This window comes from Lepus europaeus, chromosome 8, assembly GCF_033115175.1.
Source record: "Lepus europaeus isolate LE1 chromosome 8, mLepTim1.pri, whole genome shotgun sequence".
NCBI classification, from domain to species: Eukaryota; Metazoa; Chordata; class Mammalia; order Lagomorpha; family Leporidae; genus Lepus; species Lepus europaeus.
Window position 1 is genome coordinate 23359586 of NC_084834.1, and position 27028 is coordinate 23386613.

Genomic DNA, 27028 nt, shown 5'->3' on the forward strand with positions numbered 1-27028 from the left:
AGTTTTGCAAGGGGTATTCTTGGTTGTTATAAAAATCTCAGGAATAAACAAGCACAACTGCTAAGCTCCTGGACCTGAAGTGTGACTGGTGCTGCCACCGGGCTGCAGCTACACTGCGCAGATGCCACAGGAGGCACCCCTGGCCAGAACCTGCCAATCTCTGCTTCCCGCGGGGTCCGCGGACTGACATCTGTCAGGTGGATGGCACTGGATGGGCTGCAGAGGAGACATTTCCGGAGTTCCTTGAGCAACAGGTGAGTTTTCCTCCAGAAGGAAATAAGCTCTCAAGTCCAGCTCCCTCCCAGCTCCCCCTACTCAGAAGACAAAGCCAGAAGACCAGGAGTAGGTAAAACAGGAAGTAAAGTTTATATATACAAGAATATAATGTTTATCTGAAATATTTACAGTGTTGGTTAAAGCAATATTTTTACAACTTTTTAAAGGTAAACTACTATGTATATTACAGGTAAGCTACAAAAGTTTAATTTGCAAAACTTAAGTAAAAAAAATGTTTTAAACAAGGCTTAAAGGACTCAGCTCAATGATAACACTTACTTGCTTTGCCTTTTATTGAAGGCATCATACGGTGAGAAATGGTTAGTGTGCTTTCCTTAAGTGGTAGTGCTGCGGCTAGAACGTGAGGCATGCAACGTTGAAGTTCCCAGTGAGGGTGGAAAATGACCCGTGGTTTGCTGTTAAGACTTAAACACTTGCGTTTCAGGCCCGAAGCAAGCAGATGTTGAGATAACAGCCAGCTTTATCTCAACCCGGGTTGCTCGTGACCCACAAGTTCGGACCACAGAGAAAAATGATTCAGCGTGCATATTATGACACCCTTCCTGGACAGTGAAAATCTGCTGACTCAATCCAAACAGGAAAAAAATAAATCAGACCCAAGTCACAGTGCTACCTACTCAGCACTAGCTTTAAACGAACCATTGTAAAACTTCATAAAAATATTCACGGTTTTATTAGTTTGAATATTTCTACAAGATTTGGGTGGAATTTTCCTTTATGTGAAAAAACAGCTATCCGTTCCTGAGGCCTTATAACTCAGGAAATGCTGGGGATGTGCATGTGCAAGAGGCAGGGAGACTGGCTCCAGGCGGGGGCCGCCGGGCCTGGAGCTGAGGTCCCCGAGCGAGCGGAAGTGGTCAGCCGAGCTCGGGAGCTGGCCTGTCGGGAGCCCTGCGGCCAGAGGCGCTGCGGCAGCTAGCACTGCAGCTTGCGGATGCTGCGCGAGATGCGCTTGAACTCCCGCTGCCCCTTCTGCCAGCGCTTCACCGAGGTGATGACCAGCTCCCCGCCCTGCTTCTGTCCCATGACCAGATAGGGTGCATTGATGTCATTCATCTCCTCGCAGGTGCACTGCAAGCTGTCCTTGAGCCACAGCACCGACTTCTTCAGGTCCCTTTCCGACACGCCGTTCAGCTTGTAAATGGTCTTGCTCTTGGTCTCCAGGATGATTTTCGTGTCTCTGTTGATGTAGGTTATCTCCTTCACTTTGATTTTCAAGGCTAGGAAGACAAGAGGGGGTGGGGGAGGCAGAAAGCATGGCGCCAGTTACAGGGAGGGCCTGCAGCGCCCCTCCCCCTCCCCTGTCTGGGTGGGTTGGCCCGTGGCGGGGGTAGGGAGGTGGGGGGGGGGGAGGTGATGCACCTCTTATTGCTAATGAGACCCTCAAGGGCTGCACGCTGGGGCGGGGAGCTGCGGGAAGCAGGTGGCTTCATTTCTAAAGCCTCAAAGCCTTTGCCAGGCACTTTGTTTCAAATCAACCATCCTTTCAAAAACTCTCTCTTTGCAGGCATCCATTAAGTTCTCTTCCCTTGTCCCAGCCCTTGTGTTCCTAAGTAGGTTGCATGCGGTTCACGCTCTGCCCACCAAATGACTTCCCCTATTGGAGACCTCGGCATGAAAAGAAATGCCTGAGTCTTAGGTGAAACATGATCCTTCTGTGGCTGTAAACTTTAAACTCAATTTATTATGTCGGAGAGGTTTTTGGACAAACCTGTAAGGAAATTGTATCACACAATCATTGTTTTCTAAAGAACAGATTACAGGGAAAAAGAATTGATCTTACAGCTGCATTTGATTTGGCAAAGTAACTAGGAGAAAAAAAAAAAGGCAAGACTCTTTTTAAGAGCACAACATGTTTAGCCATAAAAGTGTTTTTCTGAAGACCTCACCCTCATATGCTCTCATTTGCCTGTCCAAGACCGTATATGTGCTGTTTCCAAAATGTATGTGAGACTCATTAGAATGTGGAGACCACAAGTTAAGTGGCTTGCTGCAAAAGACACATTTTGTAGGCATGAACAGTGCGCTCTGGGAAAGAAAACCCTACACACACATACATACAGGCTGGGGTTAAATCTCACGAAGTCCATGAAGGCGGGAGAGGGGTAGAATCTTAAGGTTGGAAGGGATCCATCCCATTAAAATCTCCGGTTACACACAGAGAATGAAATCCAGAGAAGTGGAGTGACTTGCACGAGGTCACCGAGTTAGGTTGTGTCCCAGCCTAGTCCGTCCATGCTCTGTCAGATTCCTCACCCTGGCTGCAGTGTCGGCTTGGCCAACTCCAGTGCCACTGAGAGCTGCTTCGTGGAGATGATGCGCAAGTATGACTTTCTGAGTTGGGTGGGCTCTAATGCATTGTTTAAATTCATTAATGGGAGGAGTTTTGTGCGTATCCAGCTCTGGGGGTTTTCTTCTTTTTCCTTTTAATCTCAGAGAGGGAATTTGACTGAGGGTAGCTCCCCCGGCAACCAGCAAATGACAGAAACTGCATCAGGTAAAAATCAAGGATGCTGTCACTGAGCCAGCCAGACTTTTGTCTGTTATGATAGCCATCTGAACCTAAGTGTGGCATACTCTGAGTTTATTAGATGCAAAGCATGCAATAAGCCAGGTGGACACAGCCCACGTCCTTGTAGCCTCTGCAGAGGGGGTGGAGGGGCCAGCAGACGCTGTCCTGGTGGGAGACATGAACTTGGTCTCTAGGACAGGTAGGGCATGTGCAAGATTTCACTGAGCCAAATGAACCATCCTTGAGCTCCAAGCGTCAATGAACTCAGCAGTTTGAGCGAGAAGGAAGAGGCATTCCTCACTGTTCTCTAGCGCTCAAATAACTCTGCCATTACTTACCGTGGGGAAACACCAGGGATTTCCTCCTTGGATTTTCAGCTGGGACCAAACATGGGGAATCAAAGCCCCAAAATAACTTTTCCCACCCTGAAAGACATGACTGAGGAGCTGCAGGAGGCAGGGGTGGTGGTCCTGTGTGTCCACCAGTGGGCTGCACACGTGGGAAGGCAGTTCTGAGCCAGTACTTGCACCAATGAAGTAAGGAGATGGTCTACATTTTCCCTGTACTTTAGGTGCAGAACTTAACCCTAACCCCTAACCCTAACTGTGGACTGGTGAGGCTCTGGCTGCTACCACGCCTGGCTCTCAGCTACTTTGAGTTGTACACAGAAACCCAAGAAACCCTTGTGCTCTGGGAAGGGTTGCTTTGGGCTTCGAGCGGCTTCCTTTCTGTCCCCTTTCTCAGCTGTGTGAAGTCTTTTCCTAACACTGGTGATTAAGATTGTTTGGGGACCCGCTAGGGTTAAACCCAGGCACTTCCTGGGGGAGAGGTGGGGTTGCTAGGCAGCACTGATTAGGCTTTGCCAAGTATGCAAAAACGTTCGCCCAGGTCTGCTAGAGTCTGCTATTGACAGTGCAGGGACCATGTCCATGTCCATGTCCACTAGTGAGTTTAGTCTCCTGCTTGAACACATGCTTTCAAGAGGTGCCAACCTCCCTAACACACTGAAAGGTGCTTGCCCTTGCAACAGGCTTGAAGCAGGAATGCCTTAGGAGTTCGGTCACCCCCAACTCTGCATTTCGCACTGATCTGTGTCCTGCTGGGTTGCTTCCTTCATCTGGGGGGCTGGGGACAGTAAAGGAGGTACTGGCAGAAGACTTCTGTGCCAACAAAGTCTCCAGCTCCTTGTCTTCTGGTCACCCTCTCTCTTAATGAGAGTGATTTACAAGGGTGTTTCAAAAAGTTCATGGAAACATGGATGTAAAAGATAAGTATGGGCAGGCATTTGGCTTAGAATTTAAGATGCCCACATCCCATACTGGAGTATTGGGTTGGGAGTCCTGGCTCTGGCTCCAGACTCCAGCTTCCTGCTAACTGTGCAGACCCTAGGAGGCAACAGTGATGGCTCAAGTAATTGGGTTCCTGCCACCCACATGGAGACCTGGATTGCATTTTTAGCTCCTGGCTTTAGCGTGGCTGAGTTGAGGCTGTCTGGCATTTGGGGAGTGAACCAGAGGATCAGAGCTCCCTCTGTTTGTCTCTTTTTTTTTTTTTTTTTGACAGGCAGAGTGGACAGTGAGAGAGAGACAGAGAGAAAGGTCTTCCTTTTGCCGTTGGTTCACCCTCCAATGGCCGCTGTGGTAGGTGCGCTGCGGCCAGCGCACTGCGCTGATCCGATGGCAGCAGCCAGGTACTTATCTCCTGGTCTCCCATGGGGTGCAGGGCCCAAGGACTTGGGCCATCCTCCACTGCACTCCCTAGCCACAGCAGAGAGCTGGCCTGGAAGAGGGGCAACCGGGACAGGATCGGTGCCCGGACCGGGACTAGAACCCGGTGTGCTGGCGCCGCAAGGCGGAGGATTAGCCTAGTGAGCCGTGGCGCCGGCCTTGTCTCTTTGTCTCTTAAATTAAAAAAAAAAATAATGATAAGTTTACTTTGGTATAAAATTTTTTGAAACCCAGTTTTTTCATAATATTCATTGCACATGAATTTTTTGAACACTCCTTGCGTGAATGGATTTCAAAATGCTTTGTTTCAGGTAAGACTTACGTTCAATTCCATTTGCTACAGACTTTCTGAATTAGCCTCAAAGCACTTCATGGAACTTGGGCAACATATCACACATGTGTTTTTACTGTCCTCAAGTACCAGGTCATCATGACATCTTCTGTGTATGTTGACAAAACAATGGGAAACATGTCTAGATTTTAAGATGGTGTTTCCTGGTTACACAAAAGCCCATGTTAGGTGTCTTGTTGGTAAATTTAAGTAGCCCCTCCCCTATAGCTGAGTACCTAGTGCCTTGGGTATACTCACTATTGCAGAATTCTGAGGAGGAACTAATAATGAAAAAAGTAAAAGTAACTTGATGTTGACGCCAGGGGAAATTTGCTGTGAGTGGCCAATCTGAATCTGTTTTGTGGATGCTCCCTTGGATATTTCCCTCCTAGATGCACCTGACAATTGACTGAAAGTGAAGATGGTGCAGGGTACGCTCTTTGGCAAAACAAGGTCAAAGTGAAGAATAAAAATGTGCCCTTGACCATTGCTGATATGATTACTTCTCATTATTCGATTATTGCTTAAGAGAACAATGAGTCTCAATTTAAAAATGGAACTCAATACAAGATAGTTACATAAGGAGACACTGGCACCGAGCAAGTTAAATGAGTATGAGAAACACGAACCATGGTTATATTTCACCTTTACCTAGTAACGGCTTAAGGATTTGTCCCTGTAAGTCTCACTGGTAATGAAAGGTTTGAATGTGAAATCTGCTGCTGGTGGTGCATGTATATTACTTACCAAAGTCATTTTTGCAAAGTGTTTCCATTATGTCGTTGTCATCTTCATTTTTACTTTTGCAGGCTTCACATACCTTTGGAGCTAGAAATGTAGAGAACAGTCTTTAGTGAGTTTGTGTAAAAGGGAACAGCAGGTGGCATTTGTAAGCAACTCAGCGGGCTCATCTAGGCCAGCATGGCCGCTGTCCCCCTCCCGCCCCTATCAAAGTAGGACTCTCGCTTCTCTGGTATCTGGTTGGGCAAAATGAGGTCATCCAGATGGTGTGGGTACCAATGACTTCCGGCTGCAAAGGGACCTGGTGGGGAGAGTGTGCAGGTGTGTGTAGCTACAAGTAGCTGGACAGGTTGCAGCTGTTTCACTCATCCCTCCTCACCCACCCCCGACAGATCTGGCCTGAGAAAGTTCCTCCCAAAGCCTGTCAAAGAAGGCACACAAGCGGCAAAGATCCTTGAGGGGGCTGGGAAAATGTGACCATAGGCTATAGCCAATTTTTTTTTCCAGGACACTAGAGTAGCCCATGTTATTCAGTAGAGCTCTGGGTGTCAGGCGAGTGAGCTCTAAGTCTGGTCTGGGAGGGGTGGCCGATGTTGTGTCCTAAGGACCACAGGGTTGGGGGGTGGGGATGGGGAGGTGAGTTCCACCTGGGACATACACCTCAGTGATTACACAGCCTGTTGTGCAGGGCTGCACATCACTGGGTGCTTTTGGCCACACTTGCTTGGCTGGAATTAGGCAGCATTTATTGCATTGTTACCTACAAGGTCCCTGGTCCAGCTTCCTCTTGCCCCCTCTTTGCCTGTTTCAAACTCTAAAAACAAACACACACAAACTCCTTCCCAAAGCTAATCCAAGATGAAGCAAAACTGTCAATGAAGCTGACCAGAGCTAGGAATTGCGTAACAAGCGCGGATTATCAGAGTTTGATCTTTGTGAGGGGGGAAAGGAAGTAGAAAACATACCTTTTCTCTCATTTATAAATGTGTTAGTGGCTTTTAAAAATCAGGTGAAATTCGATTTTTCACAAATATGAAACTGAATTCTCACAGAAAAAAACCTGGTGACTCAGAACTTGTTTATCAAACCAGAAAAAGTCACAAAGAGTAAAGTTTGAGTAACACAAACTTTCCATTTTGCAGGAGCAAAGTGACTTTTGGGGAGAGGTATGTGGGGTAGAATGTGGACGCTAAAGAGCAGACAAGGAATAAAAACAACAGGAACACAAAGCTGCCCTGAAGGCCCCTTACCCAAACAAAAGGAAACATTTTTAATTGGGAGCTCTCAGAATGTATATAAAATGTTGCTAACCTGTACTGGTTGGCCTATGCTTTATGTTGGACAAATGTTTGAAAAATGCCAAACATTTGCAATAAATTAGAAATCTAACCAATAAGATGATTGCAAACTCATGGTGCCTGCCAGGAAAGATTGCTAAATAACTTTGCATTTTCTTTAATGATGTCTGTAGGAAAACAGAGATGGAAAGGGAGATGCTGCCGAAGCCCTGAGCGGGATTAGGAAGCCCCTTTTTTATCCCAGGGGGACCTAAATCAGCTCAGACACATTGTATATGTTTTCCTTTCAGGAAAAATAGCAACAACCCATGAGGTTTTCATTGCTTTGATGGTTTTTGTACAGGAACTCCCCCTCTTTTTTTTTTTTTTTAAACTCGGGGAATTCTCTTTTGCATGATTTTTCTCCAGTTAATTAAAACCAGTCCTCATAGAAAAAATCTGATAGGGATCGAAAGAGGGTCCCCGCGGGGGTCTCATCAAGGCCCACTTCCCCAAGCACCTGAGCGGTTACCACCAACACTCATTTTTCCCACACACAAAGCCAGCTCTGCTTTTTATTTCTGAAACCTAAGTTCGCAGAGGACAAATAGCGGCAAAGTTATTAACGCGCGCGCGTGTGCATCTCGGTTATCCGGCCCGCGTGGGAAATCCTGCCCAGCCGCAAGACCGTGCGGGACGCGGCTGAAGGAGCCCCTGCGCGGGGTTCTCCGCCTTGCGCGCAGAGCCGCTCCGCACGCGGCGCGGGCATCCCGGACAGAACAGTCTCCAGGGAAAAGCCGCCTTCAGCGCCCCGTTTTTGTGAACACAGCCTGGCCCTAAGCCTCGCTGGAGGAGCACACGAGCCGCAGGGGTCTCACATGCGGGCTAGCGAGGACGGCAGACCAGGCCAAGCGAAGCGTCTCCGGCCCTTCCCGGGACGGGCATCCGCGCCGGGCCGCGGGCTCCCCCGGCAGCGCCTCCGCCGCGCCGGCAGGGGAAGGCTTACCTTCCTCGGTGGCCGGCAGGAGGTGGTCGCTGCTAGCCAGCGGGATGCAGAGGTCGTTGTCCTGGGGAAAGCGATCGCACTCGAGCATGTCGGGCCAGGGGAAGCCGAAGGCGGACATGACCGGGGCGCAGCGGTCCTTCACCTGCACGCAGAGCGAGTGGCACGGCTGGATGGTCTCGTCCAGGTCGTCGAGGCAGACGGGGGCGAAGAGCGAGCACAGGAACTTCTTGGTGTCCGGGTGGCACTGCTTCATGACCAGCGGGATCCAGGCGCCCGCCTGCTCCAGCACCTCTTTCATGGTCTCGTGGCCCAGCAGGTTGGGCAGCCGCATGTTCTGGTACTCGATGCCATGGCACAGCTGCAGGGTGGCCGGGATGGGCTTGCAGTTGCTGCGCTTGTAGGAGAAGTCGGGCTGGCCGAAGAGGAAGAGCCCGCGCGCCGAGCCCAGGCAGCAGTGCGAGGCGAGCACGAGCAGCAGCAGCGAGCCGGGGCCCTGCGGCATGGTGGGCGCGCGACCCCCGCGGGGGCGGAGGGAGCCGAGCCGGGGGAAGCGCGAGGCGGCCGGAGCCCGAGCTCGACCCGGGCGCGCTCAGGGGATCGAGGGAGCCGGCGGCAGGCGCGCGGAGGAGCCGGGCACCGGGAGGCGCGGGCGAGGCGCTGCAAGCCGGCGCGCGGCTCCGGGGGGCGCCGACCCGGGGGAGCAGAGTGAGCCGGGGCTGGGGCACAGCCAGAGTTTTCTTGGCCTTTTTTATGCAAATCTGGAGGTGGCGGGGGGCGGGGGGCAGCAGGGGAGGAGCCAGTGGAGAGTAATTTGAGGAGGGCTGGCCGCGACTTCTCGGTCTGCTTTTCCGTTGCGAATGCCCCTCACGCGCTCCCCGGGAGGAAACTCGGGCTGCACCCCCTCCCCAGATGCTGCCGCGCGCGCGCTCTCGGTATCAACACAGACCCGCCTGGCCGCTGCGCCCCTGCCCTGGGCGGGCCGATCGCGCCGGCGGCCGAGGCACACGGCGAGCGGGAGCCGGCTCGGGTCTGTGCTGACCCGATCCGCTCTGATGGTTGCTCGGGCCGCGGCATTGCAGGCGCGCACCGAGTCCCCGGAGCCCTGGGCCCGGCGGGCCGGCGCTCTTTGTGCCCGGGGCTCAGAGCCTGAGATCCGCCTCGCCGAGTTCAGCAGCCTGGCCCATGTGGGGTTCCCTCCTACCCGTCCACTTCCTACCTCCCCCCCCCCACCCCCAGGCCCTTAAAAAAATCAAACAAACCAGAACTCTAGAGTCATGTGGGCAAAACTTGACAGGAAAAACGAGCCAGCACCATAGTGTTGGGGCTGTAACTTTGTTGGCACTGAGTGGCTTGGGGAGATGGGGCTTCTTGGAGTCTCGTCGGTCCCGGTTTGGAGAAGAGACTAACCCCCTCTCCAACGAAGCGGGTTATGACTCGATACCTGAGGGCATCCAGGCCGCCGACACCCGCGCGCTCGCCAGAGCCGGATGGCGGCCCCCGGCAACGTTTGGGACGGCGGGTGGCCGGCGCAAGACACCGGGAGAACACGTGCCAGGCTGGGATGGAGCAGGGACAGAAAGGGAGCGCTGCCCGGAGCTCCACGGGGGCCAGGCGTGGCCTCCCTCGGCAGCTTTGGCTCCCCCGTCCCGTAGGTACCGGGAGCGCCCCGCTGGGCGCCGGGGTGCGGGACAGAGCACACAGGCCGGCCTCTGCTCTCCGGAGCTGCGGCTCTCGTGTCTTTGAGGACTACAAACAGTAAGTTCACGGCTGCAAAGCGGGCATAGGGTGCCAGCAGGGGGAAGGGGAGCGTGTGCTGGGAGGGTGGTGAGGGTTGCGGCAGGGATGGGGGTGGGGAGGCTCCTTCCCCTGGGTCGCCCCAAGTTCCGCTTGGGGCAGGAGATGCAGAGCCGAGCTAATCCCCGGAGGATGAAGTCTTTCACATGTAAGGTGGCCGCATTGTGAGGACTTCCCGGCCTCGGAAGAGCTCCCCCCACCAGGCTCAGAGCGCGGCTTCCCTAAGTCCCTCCTTCCGGAAGACGCATTGGCCTCGGCGCACCCCCCCTCCCCCCCGTCCCCGAGTCACCCGCGCGCTTTGTGGTCCTGCGGCTTAGACCAGGGGGTGAACGAGCTGGTATTGGAGGCCCCCTCGGCGTGACTTCTTACCCCCTGCGTGGCCGCGAGCACGCGGGGAAGAACGCCATAGGGGCGGGGGGCGCGCACCGTGTGAGCGCCAAGGAGGTGGGCGCCGAAAAGCGCAGCTTCCATCTTCCTTTCCTGGACGCGCGCTCGAGCAGTGCCCGCGAAGGGCCGGGGGCGGCCGCCAAGGGGCGCCCTTCCCCCAGACCTGACCTTGGGCCTTTCCGTCTCTAACTAAAGTCACCCCCCAAACACAAACCCCAAAGGCAACGCCAGCCCATCGAGCCAAGCAGCGGAGATCGGAGCCCGAGCTCAGAGACATGCTGGGACTTAGGGCCGGGGCTGAGATTCGGGGTCGGTCGTTTCCGCCGCCCCCAACCACAACGCCCTCCCCGGGGGTCGCCTCCGCCCCAAAGATACCCGTGCTGGGGACACAAGGTCTGAGCCTCCCGGTGCCCAAACACCTCGGGAGCTGCCGGGGGCCCGCGCGGCCAGGGGCATTGTTTGGGGAGCGCGTGCGGCCCTGCTGCTCGCCAGGGGGCGCCGAGAGTCTTGTTGGAGTCTGGGTCCCGGCCCTGCGCGGCGTCCCGCTCGGGCCCGCCTGGGTGATGCTCAGCCGCTGCCACGCCGGTGTCACCTGGGTTCACCCCACAGTTGCACCGACTGCCTCTTCCTTTCTCGCCCAGGGTCGCATCCCACACCCTTTCCCTTCGTGGCCACGACCCGCCAGGCGCGTGCCTGGGGACAGTCGCGGCCGTGGAGCGCTCCAGCCGCTGAGGAGCAGGCGCACAGTTCCCGCAGGGCCGAAGGCCAGGGCGAGGCCGCTGTCCAGGCGAAAAGCGCCTTTCCCCGCGCCCCGCGCCTTCGCGGCCGGGTCTCCAAATGGCCCCTTCTAAAACGCTGCAGACACCGGCAGCGGCCGCGGGGCGGCGCCTTCCTAAACCCGCTGGTCGCCACTCCCTGCTGGCCTTGGCCTTGTGGGCCACAGGCTTCCTCAGACCCTGGCAGTCTATCAAGCCGGCGGGGACCTTTGTTTTGTTTATCTGTCCCCCCATGTAGTATCTGCCCATTTTATTTATTTTTAAACATATTTATTATTTGAAAGGCAGAGTTATATAGGGAGGAGAGACAGAGAGAGACACACACAGGGAGAGAGAGCTTCCATCTGCTGGTTCACTCCCCAGATGGCTGCAACAGCCAAGGCTGGGCCTGGTGGGAGCCAGGAGCCAGGAGCTTCTTCTGGGTCTCCCATATGGGTGCAGGGGCCCAAGATTTGGGCCATCCCCTGCTGCTTTCCCAGGCACATTAGCAGGGAACTTGATCGTAGGGGAGCAGCCTGACAAGAACCGGCATAGGGCTTAACCCCCTATGCCACAACCCGGGCTGCACCTGCCCATTTTAGCAACGGAAGCCATCTAAATCCAGGGTAAGAGGTGCTGGGTGTCCACCGCACTTGGGCTCAGGTATCGAGCCTGGCATGGGGGCAGGAGGAGGCGCCCAAGCATCACTTGATCGGGTGAGTACCCCTTCTCCCCAAACCCTCCCCCCCCCAGGCTGCAGGACACCGTGTTGCAGACTTGGTCCACTGTGGTTAGGGCCCCCGTCGCCCCCAATCGCCCCAACACCATGGGCTGCTGGGTTAAACTGGTACCGGAGACACCTGGGCGGGCAGGACCCTAACTCTCCTGCTCAGAGGCTCTGCAATGTTTGGGGGTTGCCAACCTCAGGAGCCGCCGCACCCCTGCGTTTGCTCGCATCTGTGAATCGGGAGGTCAAAGGAAGCCAGGAGAGAAGGGGGTTGGGTTGGGGCCGTAGGGGTCCCACGCTGGTTTATTCGTTCCCATAATCGAGCGGCGCGAGCACTCCTCAATTCGGAGCCAGGCTTCTTAGCCTTGGAATGTCCACGCCTCCGACCTGCGCTTCGGTTAACCTGAAAAGCTCGCTCGGATTCCCATGCCCCTTACCAAAACGCACGACCTCCTGGGGGCGCACCCCCTACCCCAGAGCCAAGGCTTGTGCAGGCACCCCCGGGAGGGGCAACCCGCGCGGCTGCTGAGGCTGCGTTGCCTGCCTGCCCGAGGGCCACGCCTCGAGTGATTATTACCCGTTTGCACCTAAAGGCTCACAGGGAAAGGGCCCAGGGGCGTTAAGTACTTGGAGTCGGGTCACGTAGTCCAGTGGCAGCGCGGCGGGCGGCCAGCGCATCTCGGCGCAAGAACACGCCGGGAGCGGTCGGGCATCTCTGTGCGCGCGGTCGCTTCCCTGCGGTCCACGCGAAGGCCGGGGGGGGGGAGGGGGGGAGGAGACCTCTTCCTCCTCCCCTTCCTCCTGCTCCTGGCCCTTAACCCCCCGGGCTTGCTAGCTCCCACCCGGGCCAGCTCGGGTACTTTTCCGCGGGATGAGCGGCAGCCATCCGGGGGCGCCAATTCTCAAACCAGAGAAAAGTCCCTTAAGGGTGGCAAACTCGGTGGGCGCGAGGGGAGTGGGGTAGCCCTCCTTCCGCCCGGACCCCAGCGAGGAGTGCACCGCCGGGCAGGGGCAGCTGCCCGCGCCCACGCGGGCCGCACAGGTGCGGGCGCTCCGACAGCTACGCCTCGCCCGCAGGTCCTGGCGCTTCGCACTGGCATCTGCGGGACCGGGACCGGCGCCCGCACCTGTGAACCGAAGCCTGTCCTTTTCCTAATTCGAGGGCGAGCCATTGGCCAACTCCCACCGGGGGCTCTTGCGCAAATCTCCTTATTTCGGATTTCACGGGTTTGGCGAGCTCCAGGTCTGAGCAGGGAGGCCCCGCTGTCCCCTCCTCGGCCACGTCCCCTTGTCGCCAGGAGGGGCGGCACAGACGCGGACTGTGGTCTTCAGGGCGAGTTCCGGGGGCTAAGCAGTCGCCGGTTTCGGGGTCCTTGCCCGAGGACCCCGTCCCCACCGGGCGCCTGCGGCGGGGGTGGGGAGGTGTGCGGGGCGGGGGGCCGGGGAGCCCGCACGGCCTGGGTCCGCGTGAGATGTGTGGCGGATTCAAAGCCGCCGTGAACCCCTGGAGCTCCCGAGGCCTCTTTGTCCCCTAGCATACTTGCTCGTTGACAAGGGCCCGAAGGCCCCGAGTGGACACCCGTGGAGCTCCGCAGAGAAAGTCTGAAGACAGCTCCGAACCACACAAGCAATCGCGCCAAGGCTGCAGCTGGCGCGGCGCCCGACTGCGGGGCGCTGTGCGGGGCTGGTGCCCTGGGGGAGACCGGACTTCTTGTGCTGTTCCTTCAATGAGAAAACACCCCGGACACTTGGCGAAAAGGGAGGGAGGACGGGGCATGGCACGTCTGATTTACGTCCCGGGCTGCTTCTGCTTACAAAGCAAAGCGAAGCAAAACAAAAACAAAACGCAGAACTCCGGGGCGGGGGGCGAGTGAGCGCCAGTGCCCTGGGGGGAGGCAGGCGAAGCCACACTCCCGCCCTCCCCACTCCCTCAGCATCCTCTTGGTTTTATTTACAACAGAAGGTCTCGAATTTGCTGGACCGTAGTAATTCCTTGAAATTTGTGTCAACCGTCTCTTTTGCACTCTTAATTACAGACATATTTTACGGATTCTTTGCCTCTGCCTCTTCTCAACTGTGTCTGTCTCTTTCTGGGGGTCCCCCGTAGTTTATGGCTCTCTGACGTGTTGCAACTGCTGATGAGACTCTTGAAGTATCTCCTAATTGCTGAATGGAAACAGCAAACACCAAAGGGGATCCGCAGGCCGCAGAGGCTCCGGGAGGAGAGTCCTCTCCTCCATTGTCTGCTGTGAACAGCAGGGGTCACTGGCTAAGCTGGAGTTTCACGCCATCAGATAAGTGCACACTCAATACAATAAAGCCTGCTGGCTCTAAGGCAACACATGGAACCCCAGTTCCTCAGACATGTCCGATCTTTCCAGAGTCGAATCTCACAACAAAAAACCCTTTGTTGTTGTGAGCGAAATAACTCTTAGGGACACTTGGCGGGATTCTGGGTGTGACCGTCTGTCTGGGCTTTTTTCTATTACTGTGGATTTTTTTGCTGCCCAAACTAAGACATTTGTCAAATTCGTTGACCAGATTCATCTTTTTATGACACACTCAACTTCAGCAAGTCACGAAATTCACAGAAACAATTAGATCAACCAATTAGAAGGGCATTTGTTTTTGGTTGATTTAGGGCTAAGAGTATAATTTCAAGCTAGTTTCCATCATATGTAGATTCAGCCATCTGAATTCACTGACATTAACCATTAACAAAGTTTCATTCGTGAGCCTAACATTTCTTAATAATTTTTAATGCTCCAGTGGTGCATTGGGGGAATGAAATATTACAGAGAAATAACATTTCCAAATGTTAAATTGGGTTTCTGGTCCATGGCCAGTGTGTGAAGTGTCTGATGATGCTCTTGGCTTTTTTTTTTCCTTTCTGTTTTCCCCTAGTTTCTTTTGAAACCTTAATTAGTTGAAGAAATTCATGGCAAGTTCTGCCTTGGAAGAAAACGAGGCAGAATAGCGTGTTTTATGAGCACGGTTAATGTGTTATTATTTGTAGTATTTCAGATACCCTTTCTGCATCAGATTCTTCTGGATTCGAGCCAGGATGAGCAGGATTACCTGAGGTTTCCCTAGCCTCCCTCTCTGGAATGGATCCTGACAGCACATCATTGCCTCCCTTCTGTTTGGTGTAAGTGGACACCCACTGGGTAGGCTAGTTGTTGTTCATTCAGAGGAAGTGGCTGTGGGGGCGGGGCAGGGGATGGAAGGCTGGAGGAGATAAGACATGTCAATCTTGCTTGCACTGAGCTTTGCTGTGACAAGGTTTCTTTCCGTTTGAATTTTTTGGGGAAAGTGCATTTTTCTCTGCAGTATTCCCCAAGTATGGAAAAGATTTGACAAATAGCCACTGGGGCGAGTTCCATGGGCTGTCACTCTGTCTCCACCGGCAGGACACATACTCTGCCTCGCACTGCTCTGTAGCCATGGAAAGAAGGGCTTCTTCAAGTCCCCCCCGGGGGCTTAATTCCATCCTTCCACTCAGAAGATGACGGGGCCGCTACCATGTCTGTTGAGGTAGTACTCAAAAGGGATCTACCTTTAGGGATTTGTGGCTTAGTATTTCTTCAGGTAGAAGTAAAATTTCTGCTTCTCTGTACTTAGCTGGAGAATGGAGATGACTTGTACTAGGGGGGTCTTCAGAAAGTTCATGGAAAATGTGTATTGTGGAAAAAACTATGCATGGATTCCAAAATTTTCTACACTACAATAACCTTATCTTTTCACTTCTATGTCCCACAAATGTTTCCTCCTATTTCTGAGGATGAATAATTTTCCCCCATTGCACTGGTATAAAGGGTGAAGGGTAGTTAGCCTTTTGGCTAAGGCCAACCATAAAGGGTCTAAATACCTTCAGAGAATGAAATAGGTGTTGTTTGCTAAAGAAGGAACAAAGCAGAGGCTAATTAACGATCCATTTGCTGATCATGTCTGAGAACCTCAGCTGCTTTTTGAACTATTGTAGGCTTCATCAGGAAGCAGAGAATCAGAGAAAGCTTGTCAAAGGTCTTGCGTGATCTGTTTTTGCTGTCACATAGGGCCAGCTGAAACTAACAAAGGGAGCTTCTACTCGTCCCCGTTTACATACATTTACTTTCAGAGAAGAATATTCAATGTCTTGAAAACCCTACCTTGGAATAAGTATATTGGAAACTCCTGACCCACCAAACAAGTGAATCCTAAACGATTGCATTTCCCAAGTCAATAGCCAACAGTTAAGAGACCAGCAGGGATGAATTGAAAATTAAATCAAATCAACAGGCAGCTTTTTCACTTACATTTTGTACCCTCTGCCACCAAGATGCTTTTCTTTTCTTTGTAAAAGTAATGCTTATTCCATGCCAAAGGGAAAAAAAAATTCAGACAGCACAGAACGTTATGAAGTGGGCAGTGGCCTTAGCATTAATATCACTGCCCAGATCTACAAATAGTTGCATTCTTTTCACTCAAGAAAGAGTGAGCACACATAAAGCTTTATAAAGATGCAATTGAATGACAGACAGACACCATTCAACACGATTTTCCCCTTGTCATAATGGAGGTCTGTGGTACAACAGTACAGGTACTTTGTAGGTCCTATGCAAATCATGTACAGTTTCGGGATAATGTGGTCCTGCATGGTTGGTTCTAGCTTCTTACCAGCTCGAAAGTGGTACTGTTTTTGCAGAGGCTGGCCCACATGTACCCTGATTGTAATCTGGGTCAGCACCCACTGTGTAGATTTCTCCCACTACAGAAATGTGATCGTAATGTCTTCTGGCATTTGGGCAGGTTGGTCAGAACTCAGAATCTGTTTTTCTTATATTTCTCAATATGATATTTCTCATATCAATTTGGCTGAAAAGAGGAATGTTAGATTTGCAATAAAAAAGCAAAAGCCAATCAAGCTTTTTCTCTTAACCTCAAAAATGATGTGGTTAGCATTTGAGAAGGGTTGGCTCTTCACGTTCTGCACCATTGTGCCCATTCATGTCTTTCAAGTATCCCTCTGTGCAGAAAAGAATGTGCAGGATCAGAACTATCTGGTTCCTGGTGAATATGCTTGGAAGACACAATTCTGCCTCCCTTGAGGGCAAGTGACAGCGAAGGTGGAGTCAGTTTGAGTTTGTGTGGTCTGGGAGAAGAATGTGTTCACTCGGGTGAGGGTAGCTTTGGAAAGGGACAGTGTCAGGGTAGATCTAAGATATTCATGTGAATGGTGCTCCTTTTGTTCACAGAATATGTGTCCACAATCCCACTGGTGTGAAATAGCTGTGAATGGTTTATATATTGTGTCTAGCTGTATTCTACTCTCAGAAGTAATTTAGCTAAGATAATTTCTAGGTTTTTGATTTATAAGATATGTGAAGGATCTGTCCTTTGTGGGCAAGGGTGCTCCGATTCAACATTGAATACTAAGATGTGTGCCATTGCTTTCCTTGATGGAAGTTAAGTGGGCCGGCCAGTGTTGTGGCACTGTTGTGGGTTAAGCTGCTGCTTGCAATGCCAGCATCCCATATCAGAGCACCGGATCAAGTGCTGGCTGTTCTGCTCCCTAATAATGTGCCTGGGAAAGCAGCAGAAGATGGATCAAGTACTTGTGTTCCCGCCACCCATGTGGCAGACTGGGATGGAGTTCCTGGCTTCTGGGTTTGGCTTGGTCCAGACCTGGCTTTGTGGCCACTGGGGGAGTGAAGCAGTAGATGGAAGATTGATATCTATATTTCTTTCTTTCTTTTCATTCTTTCTTTTCTCTCTCTCTCTTTCCTTCCTTCCTTCCTTCCTTCCTTCCTTCCTTCCTTCCTTCCTTCCTTCCTCTGTTGCTCTGTTTTTCCAGCAAATAAACAAATAAATCTTTAAAAAATAACAATAGCAGTAAAGGAAATTCACAATAGCCAAGACATGGGATCAACTTAGGAGTCCATCAGTGGATGAATGAATAAAGAAAATGTGATATAACTCATAATGGAATATTATTCCACCATAAAAAATAATGAAATCCTGACATTTGCAGTAAAATGGGTGGAAGTGGAGATCATTATGTCAAGTGAAATAAGCCAGACACAGAGCGAAAAATACTGCTTGCTTCCTCTTCTATATGGAAGTTAAATATGTATATGTACACACACCATCAATCTGAGTTTAAACCAGTGATTACCGGAGTCCAGAAAGGGAGGGGAGGGGGCAATGGGGGATTGGGTAACGGACTCTGAAGTGCAGTCAGAAGAAGGTAACAGGTTTTGGTGTTCTGCAGAATAAGAGGGCCACTACCGTTTATGAGGAAGGAAATGGAAAGGTTACTTGCCTGGTCCGATCAGTTTATGCTGTGTAAACATATTGAAATACTGCACTGCACCCCATAAAAACACAAGGTATTACATACTAATGCAAACTTTAAAAATTAGAAAAAAAGACTGTACATTAATTTGTGGAAATTGTTCTTCCCAATTTTCCCCATAACCACACATTAGTACTCATTGTTTTTAAAGATTTATTTATTTATTTTAAAGTCTGAGTTACACAAAGAAAGAAGGAGAGGCAGAGAGAGAGAGAGAGAGAGAGAGAGGTCTTCCATCCTCTGGTTCACTCCCCAGATGGCCGCAATGCGGGAGCTGCACCAATCCGAAACCAGGAGCTAAGAGCTTCCTCTGGGTCTCCCACGTGGGTGCAGGGGCCCAAGGACTTGGGCCATCTTCCGCTGTTTCCCCAGACCATAGCAGAGAGTTGGATTGTAAGTGGAGCAGCCGGGACTCGAACCTGCGCCCATATGAGATGCTGCCACTGCAGGCGGTGGCTTTCTCCACTACACCACAATGCCGGCTCCTATTAGTACTCATTTTTAAGATGGCAGGGTTGAAATGATGTTTGGCCAATGACAGAGTGAGTTGACTAGTTTACCTGAGAATGGCACATATGGCTCAAATCATGAATCACATACAACACCATGTAAACTAGGATGGGTGAGGTTACACTGCTCTGACAGCCACCACCCAACAACAGAAGTTTGTCTCTCACTCATGAAAAGGTTGTGTTAGATTGTCCCTCAGTAATGCAAAGGCCAGGGGCTTCCTGGGGCCGCTGTTTTTCCAGTTCAGCATTCGTAGCTGCTTTCTATTCTGGCATTTCCATAACAAGTTGTTGTCTGCTGCACAAGATGTTCACCAGAATCTCTGAATACTTCTGTTTGGAGGTGACACGTGTCCTTTTCACTCATGAATCTATTGACCAAATCCGTCAGAAGGATACCTGGAGCCTCAGAGGAGCAGAACATGCGGTTCTGCCTTTTGGCTCTAAGTGGACAGGATCTGAATGCTAAGGGAGTACTAGCAATGCCCACCACGTATACGAGGGACTTCAGAAAGTTCACGGAAAATGGAATAAAAAATTTCAAAAAATTTTGAAATCTATACACATGGAGGGAAATGCATAATGTGAGAAAATTATGCATGGATTTCAAAACTTTTTTTGCACTCAAATAAACTGATGTTTTAAATCCATTATCCATGAAATTTCTGAAATATCCTCTTATGGGCATACTTTATTGCTTTAAATAATGCTGCAGAAATTATTGTTGATTTATAACTCTGAAGTAATGAGTAAGTAATTGTTGATCAATAACTCTGACAAAATTTATAGGTTGCTGTGCTTTAAAGTTGGGCTAGAGAAAAAATTGACAACTGGAAAGTATTACATCAACTCTTCTCTATGGTTATGCTTTGATTTGTGTCACGGTAGAATCTGTAGGTTATGATTCAGTTCCCCTGCATTTGTATTTGGCACTATCAAGTAATATGAAGAAATGAAAACAGGCTTCTATGAAGAGGGCTAGAGAAATATAAGCCATCACCTACAACTTAGACGTCTAAGATGCTGATCCTACAGAAGTTCTACATTTCTAATTAGAAATTTTAATTCACTCCTATAGGAGTTTCCCATAGGGATGCCTTTGGGAAATATAAGCTTTACTTGCAAGGTACATCATAGGCAATAATGCTTTAAAAGCTTATACAGATTATATGTCTGAGCAGGAGAGTGTTTTGCATAAAACTCTAACCCAAGCGATCAAAGCATTTTTTAAGAAAGAAAAGTATTTTCTGAGTTAATTTCTCTCAATCAAATAAAATTCTTGAGCAAACTGGAATGTGTTGCAGCTATAACTAGGAATACACATTTATGATTTATTTGTACAATATGCATTTTTGGCCATCATGGGTTAGATTTCTTTTTTTTTTTTTTTTTTTTTTTTGCCTTTTGAGGTGATCTGGTTATGGAAATATGTCCAGAATTGTAAATTGCTGGGAAATTTGATCAACTGAAGATGGAGGGAAGGAAGATAAAAGAATCCTCCGAGCTATCTTGATGCTCTTGCTCCATGGATCAGGAAAGGCAGACAGAGGGAGGACATCCCTCAGCGCTCCCCAGGGGGCAGCGTCAGAGTCTCCTTGTCGGAGCTGGGGTGATGAGGATGGCAGAGGTTTTCTTAGATCTCTTCATCTGCCTGGTTGGAAGCACACAAAGCAAACCCTGCAGTTAATTTGGGATGTGTGCTCGGTGCTTGGAGAGATGAGCATCTCCCAAGCTGATACATGGAACAGGCTGATGGTAAGAACTCAGACTGGGTTCAGATCTGGCTTCCCTGCTTTTGAGCTGTGAGATCCTGGATGGGTTACCTAAAATGTCCATGCCTCTGTATCCTCATAAGTAAAATGGGATAATAATAGCACGTAGTGAGGGTTAAAAGCACTAAGCTCTTACAAGAAGTGTACAGCAAGAACATTATGTAATGCTGTTCATCATTTTTATTTCTCCAGGTAGTCAGTAGTGTATCATGGCAGCCAAGTCCAACACAGAGACTTCCTCTGGGAACCGGCCATGTACTTGTAATGAGGTGTTAGGACGGAGACCCGGGTCACTAGCAAAGTTAGCGTCCCACTCAGCTTTTTGAGGACAGGGCCAAAAATGAAGTCCACACCATCATCCTAGGAAGAAGAAAACAAATCTGACTTAAACTTTGTTGTGCATTCAAAAGAAAATCAGACTCACTAAATTAGAAATAGATCTAATTATTTAAAGAATGTTGTTACTGTTGTTGGAATTTGGATTTTAACTCAAAATTGTATTACAAAATAGATGACAAGTAGTTGAAATATTAACTGAGGGGAAGAGTTTTGGCACTCTAAGAAAAACCCTTGTAATGAATCATCACTGGTAATGTCCTCAGGGTAACCATTGCTAACTAGAAACATGTTCTGTCCACCCATCCAGACCCTATGCCTGGTGATGGCAGGAGTGTATCATCACAGCCCCAAGACTAAGTGATATGCTTTGCAAACAGCAAGTGCATAATTAATGTAGTTTGTTACTACTCTACTTGATGGCTAAACATAAAAATCACACACTTAAGGCAAACACAGACAGAAAGTTTTTTTTTTTCCTTTCCTGGAATGGAGCCATTCTCTTTTCCAGTCACGTGCTGTTGTTGAGAAACAATCCAAGTGGAAAGAGTGAATTTAGTTCTGACAGTTTGAGCCACAACATCTGGAGTCTGGCCCTCCACCCCGGCCCTTGACCTTCTCCATTAGAAACAGTAGACAGATTGTGCTTGGAGAAGAGTGGTTCAGACAGTGCGAGAGCACAACCCTGTAAAATCCACTAGGACACTGTGAACTGTGTCCTGCAGATGCTTCAGATTCACTATCAATCTCAGAATAAAGACATTTACATCTGTCTCTGTACACATGATAGAATTCTCAACCTCCCATTCTTACCCTAGCCCACCGTGCTGACCCACGTAGTTCTCTAATTGGCTCCCTACCCTCTAAGGAACTTCATATGCTTATGGATGTTATCTTGGGTAATCCTCCTTTGCGTTACCTTTGCCTGTTGTGGTAAGAAAACATTTATAATAAGATTTACCATTTTTAAAGATTTATTTATTTGAAAGGCAAGGTTACTGAGACAGAAGGAGAGAGAGGGGACAGAGAGAGGAGAGGAGAGGAGAGGAGAGGAGAGGAGAGGAGAGGAGAGGAGAGGAGAGAGAGAGAGAATCTTCCACCTGTGTGCTCATTCTCCAAATGGCTGCAATGGCCAGGGCAGGACCAGGCTGCAGCCAGGAGCTTCATTTAGGTTCCCACGGAGGTGACAAGGGACCAAGCACTTGGGCCATCTTCCACTGCTTTCCCAGGCACATTAGCAGGGAGCTGGATTGGAATTGGAGTGGCTGGGACTCAAACAGTTGCCTGTATGAGATTCTGGCACTGCAGGAGGTGGCTTAATCACTACACTGCAACACCGGCCCCCAAATTTACCATTTTAACCTTTTTTTGTTCAGTATAGAGTTTAGTGGCATGAAGTGTTTGTGTTAACTTTTTAGGTCAAAGTGCTGTTCACACTTTGAGGCATTTACTACTCACCAGCACCTTTACTAATGAAAAGCCTGGGACAGAAGAGCAAGAACACCCTTACATAATGAATACTCTCTGCACCAGCTTTTGTACAATGATTTGGTGGAGCAGGAACTATGCAGCTACTTCTAAAAGCTCATAGGAAAATGAAATGGAGTGTGCCGTCGCAACGTGCCGGCCACAGCGGCCATTGCGGGGGTGAACCATCGGAAAAAGAAGACCTTTCTCTCTGTCTCCCTCTCTCACTGTCTACTCTGCCTATCAAAAAAAAATTTTAAAAAAAGAAAAATGAAATGGAAAGATAGTGCCAACAGTCTCTGAAGACTCCTTGTAGAATATGTTGCCCAAAATGAAAATGATGGGTTAGACACAGCCATTCTCCTTGCTATTATTTTCTCTCAACAGAATTGATTAGAATTGTTCCTAACTTAATGCAGACTGTGGTTCCCAAAGCTCAATGTCTCCTTAGAACCAATTGGAATAGAAGCAGATCTGCTAACACTTGGGCCTGGTGGAAGGTTCTAGATACCGTTTTCTTGTGATGACTGCAGCTGTTCAGGGAACATCTCACCTCTCTGTGATCCTGATAAGGGAGACAGGGGCATCACCCTCCCTCTCTGAGCTTGGAAAGACAACTCCAAGTCTTTCCCCTCCCATTTTGTAAGATCCTACCTGCCCTTGGAGGGCCAAGAAGTGGGAAAAAGGTAACAGCAGCAGTAAGAGACCGTATCCTTGTGAAATTAAGGAGCTCAACAAAGGCAGGGCCGGATGGAGTCAGGTGCAAAGCTTTCCATGTGCTTTTGCTTTGCTTTGAACTTCTAAATAGCAGAACCTGAGCATGTTTGATGATGGAGGTGATCATTATACATCAAGGGGAACCTGTAGTGGGTTGATTTTATGGTGTGACACAACCTACAAACCTGCCTGTATCAAACAGTTCCAGACTGGCATTTAAGCACAGTACCTGTGATCAGAGAATGCGTTTCCCCTCTGACTCTGCAGTAGTAAGCTCCTGTGGAGGAAGTGGGGGACAGCCTGGGAGGCGCAGCAGCTGGTATCACCAGGCTGTCCTCTGAGCTAACTTGGACTTGAAGAGCAATTTGATGACTTGATTAGCTAAGCTACCAAAAGTTGGAAGAATTGAGCCTCTAGGGCCGGCCAGCCTTGTCTTTCCTCATACATCATCCTTGGCGCTCGCCACCAATTCTTTCATCGTGTGATTAGTGTCTGATCAATTTGCATGTGCTGACAAAACAGTTGTATTTTTGGACCAGCAGTGTTGAAGACCATGCTCTCTGGTCTGCGGTGGCACATGTAGCTACAGCCACATTTTGAGCAGCTGGTCCAATGGCCAACCACACTCTGACATCCACCGGAAAATACTCTGCATAGAGTCCTTCCCCTTGGCCCATTTTGTATTGGCTCTGATTCATCTAACACTTCCTTTTTTTTTTTTAAGATTTATTTTATTTATTTGAAAGACAGAGTTACAGAGAGAGGTGGAGACAGAGAGAGAGAGGTCTTCCATCTGCTGGTTCACTCCCCAGATGGCTGTAATGGCCAGAACTCCCACATGGGTGCAGGGGCCCAAGGCTTGGGCCATCTTCTACTGCTCTCCCAGGCCATAGCAGAGAGCTGGATCAGAAGAGGAGCAGCCAGGACTAGAACCAGCACCCATATGGGATGCCGGCGCTTCAGGCCAGGGCTTTAACCCCCTGTGCCACAGCGCTGGCCCTCACACTTTGTTTTGTCATAATTCTGTCACAAGCTTTGATGCTTGTTTTTGTCACAAGCTTTGACACTGCACTTTGTCTTTCTGCACTCCTCCTTTATCTTGTAAAAGTTGTTATTTTGGGTGCCCTTAATTTGTTACTCAATGTATGTGTGCAGATAATAGGCTGCATTCCTGATTCTCTTTTCTATTTCCTCCTGTCTGAAAGTGTTTCTGATCATGGGATTTAGTCCTGGGGTGGCATTTGGATGAGTCCTTGCTGTCAGTGTGATTGGACATCATGTTCTTGTGCAGGTGAGGGTACTTCCTCCTCTTTGCCTCCTTGGGACCCAGGATTTAGGCAGCATAAGCCAGGTCTAGACATTCTAAGCTGTTCATTTGTACATCATTTACAGAGCCAGCTGCTCACTTTCCTCTTTTTCTTCCCAAATGATGAGCTCCACTGCAAAGAGAGACAAAAAACTCAGGACGGGTCTCCACATACCGATTTGTGCAGAATTTCAAAGCCATTTGAAGTGCAATCCATATTTCTTTGTGGAAAGTAAGCGAGCTGAAGCTTGAAGAAGAAAGATGGAGTAACTCATCTGCTGAGCACGCAAATGAAGACAGCTGCATGGTCTTGAGAAAGTTACTTTCCCTCTTTGTCTTCCTTTCTCTATAAAACCAAAATCATGTATAATGAAACCCAAGCCCTAGGAAACAAACATTTAATTATGTTTGGGCACTTATAAAACTGGATTGATTTGTTTCATGTGTATGTCCATTTTACTGTAGGGAATTTTAGTTTAAAATCAGACATACTTCTAATAGTAACAGCAATCCTTAGGTAGTGCTTATGTTGTGAGAATGTGTAGTGAGCCCTTGGCATAGATTCACTGGCAGTGTTGTCTCCATGTAATGGTTGGAGATGTGAGACACAGAGATGTGAAAGACCTTGCCAAGACCTTGCTGTCTGGCCCTGGAATCTGTGCTTGTAGAACCTCTACACTATGGGGCAGATTTGACTGTCAAGTACAGTGTGGGAAGTAAAGCCCACTGGGTCTTTCAGAGCCTCTTCTTAGGACATAATTCATTCACAAGTATTGAATAAGCAGCACTTAAACTGCCTTCTTGAACCAGGCAGGATTTAGTTAGGAAAAAGTTAAGAATGTTTTGTGATGGGGCCAATGCTGTGGCATAGAAGGTTAAGTCACCACCCACATTGCTGTCATCCTATATGGGCGCTGGTTTGAGTACCAGCTGCTCCACTTCTGATCCAGCTCCCTGCTAATGTGCCTGGGAAGGCAGCAGAGATGGCCCAAGTGCTTGCACCCCTATATCCACGTGGGAGACCAGGAAGAAGCTCCTGGGTCTTGGCTTTGGATCAGCCCAGTTGGCCTTTGAGGCCATTTGGGGAGTGAACTAGTGGATGGATGATCTCGCTCTCTCTCTGCCTTTCACATAAATAAATAAATAAATCTTTTTAAAAATGAATATTTTGTGATCACAAGCAGAATTACACATTTTGATTTGTGACTTGGTTTGTATTACCTAAGAGAGCCATCTGTATTCTGTTTTTTCTTTTAAATATTTATTTATTTGAAAGGCAGAAAGAGAGGGGAGAGAGAGAGAGAGGGCGAGAGAGAGAGAGAGAGAGAGATCTTCCATCCATTGGTTCACTCCCCAAATGGCCGCAATGGCAGGAGCTGGGCTGATCCAAAGCCAGGAACCAGGAACTTCTTCCTGGTCCCTGATGTGGATGCAAGGGCCCAAAAACTTGAGACATCTTCTGCTGCTTTCCCAGGACATAGCAGAGAGCTGTATCAGAAGTACAACAGCTGGGACTCAAACTGGCGCCCATATGGGATGCCAGCACTGCAGGCAATGGCTTTGCCTGCTAAGCCACAGCGCTGTCCACGAGCCATCGGTATTCTAACACAAGAACCATGGAGAAACTTCTCAGGGAAACAGAATACTTACATCACTTAGCTTCAAAAAAAGAAGGATCACAGACTCCTACAGTTTTAAGGCTAGAAAGGAGATGTGGTATTATTTATACCAACACTTCTGCTTATACAGGACAGGAAACTGAGGCTCAGCAAAGGTGGAAGACTTGACCAAGGTCATGCAGAGTTAGTGGGAGAACTCGTGGCCTGCACTGGAGCTTCCATGCAGGCTCAGTGAGCTATTTATTTCTTTGTTTAAAAATAGTCCCTCCAGGGGTCACCTAAGTCTACTCTGATCGTCTGCATTCGTGAAAGTGACTGAATAGTTGTGGACTCTACTGCACCTTGAGTTGAGTACACATGAGGGTCAGGTCGAAGCCTTTCTGGCCATCATAATGTGGTTCAGAGAGAGGGACTCACAGTTAAAAGGGGAGAAGGTAAGGATGGAAGCTGCAGGAATAGGGCATTCCCGTGTTTTCTGTCCCCACAGTCTCCCTGAGAGAGGACACAATTCTCCTCAAGGAGAAATAGGGGACAAGTGTGAACCATGGTCACTTGTACCTTAGTATTGTCCCTCTTGCATTTCAATAATGTACTTTCTCTAAAACAGCCTGGAACTAAGGCTCTGGGGCCATTTAAAGTCACTTTCTCCCTTCCTCTCTCCCTCCCTTCTTCCCTTTTTCCTCTTTGTTTCTATGCTTTTCTTAAACAATAGATTTTTGTGAATAATGAATGACATCACCCAAAAGCTTATAAGATATTTCAATGGTTTCTTCTGGAAGACAGAGATCCTGCCAACATCCAGCATGGTGCCCAGCATAGAGGAAGTACTAACAGCTCAAAGAAACCACAGCATAATGAACTAAAACATGTCTCTTAATACTTGGGATCTTCTATAGGAAGCTCAAGCATGGTTGGATCAAATAGGCAGAGGAAAGTGAGAGAGGAGCCTCAGGATGGTGCCCAGACAGGAATATGTCGATTTTTCCATGCGATTAAATGTGTGTGCACATCACATAGATCTTAAGCTTGTGACTGCCTTTCGGGATTTCATACATATCAGTTATGGAGTGAGTGTTCATTGCAACTGGAAGGCATTCCTACTGGAAACGGCTACTGACTGAAGGTGATGCTGTCTCATTTCCATCTGGCTGGGGGCAGATGCTTGCAGATATTCAACAAAGCCCACAGGGTCACTCTACAGGGTTCAATGAACAGCTCTTTCTGTTCTGTGTAGACAAATGTTACCCTTGCTTATTTATGATCCATGGGCAGCCTATTATATTCTAGATTACTTACGTTTAATGAAGCATACTCTTTTACCATTGTTATTCTTTCTTTGCCCTTCTGGTTTAATGAGATCTACAAACTCTGGGGTGCAATCCGTTCTTACTTGGCAGCAGAAGAATCTCTCTGC

At 49.5% G+C, this 27028-nt stretch overlaps 1 protein-coding gene and 1 long non-coding RNA gene across 2 annotated transcripts in view; one reads left to right on the top strand and one right to left on the bottom strand.

The window, feature by feature from the left end:
- Positions 1-342: 342 nt before the first annotated feature.
- Positions 343-8408, bottom strand: SFRP2 (secreted frizzled related protein 2). The gene is made up of 3 exons (XM_062199473.1): positions 7892-8408; positions 5615-5695; positions 343-1517 (listed from the first exon to the last, which is right to left on the bottom strand). Exons 1-3 carry the CDS (start codon positions 8391-8393, stop codon positions 1213-1215), a joined length of 888 nt encoding a protein of 295 aa, XP_062055457.1. The 5' UTR covers positions 8394-8408; the 3' UTR covers positions 343-1212.
- A 1134-nt stretch (positions 8409-9542) lies between these two features.
- The window catches only part of LOC133765491 (uncharacterized), an 81789-nt gene continuing 64303 nt past the window's right edge, over positions 9543-27028 (top strand). Inside the window, exons 1-2 of the long non-coding RNA XR_009866601.1 lie at positions 9543-9646; positions 14571-14702. This is a non-coding gene — a long non-coding RNA (uncharacterized LOC133765491). The remainder of the gene's footprint in view (positions 9647-14570; positions 14703-27028) is intronic.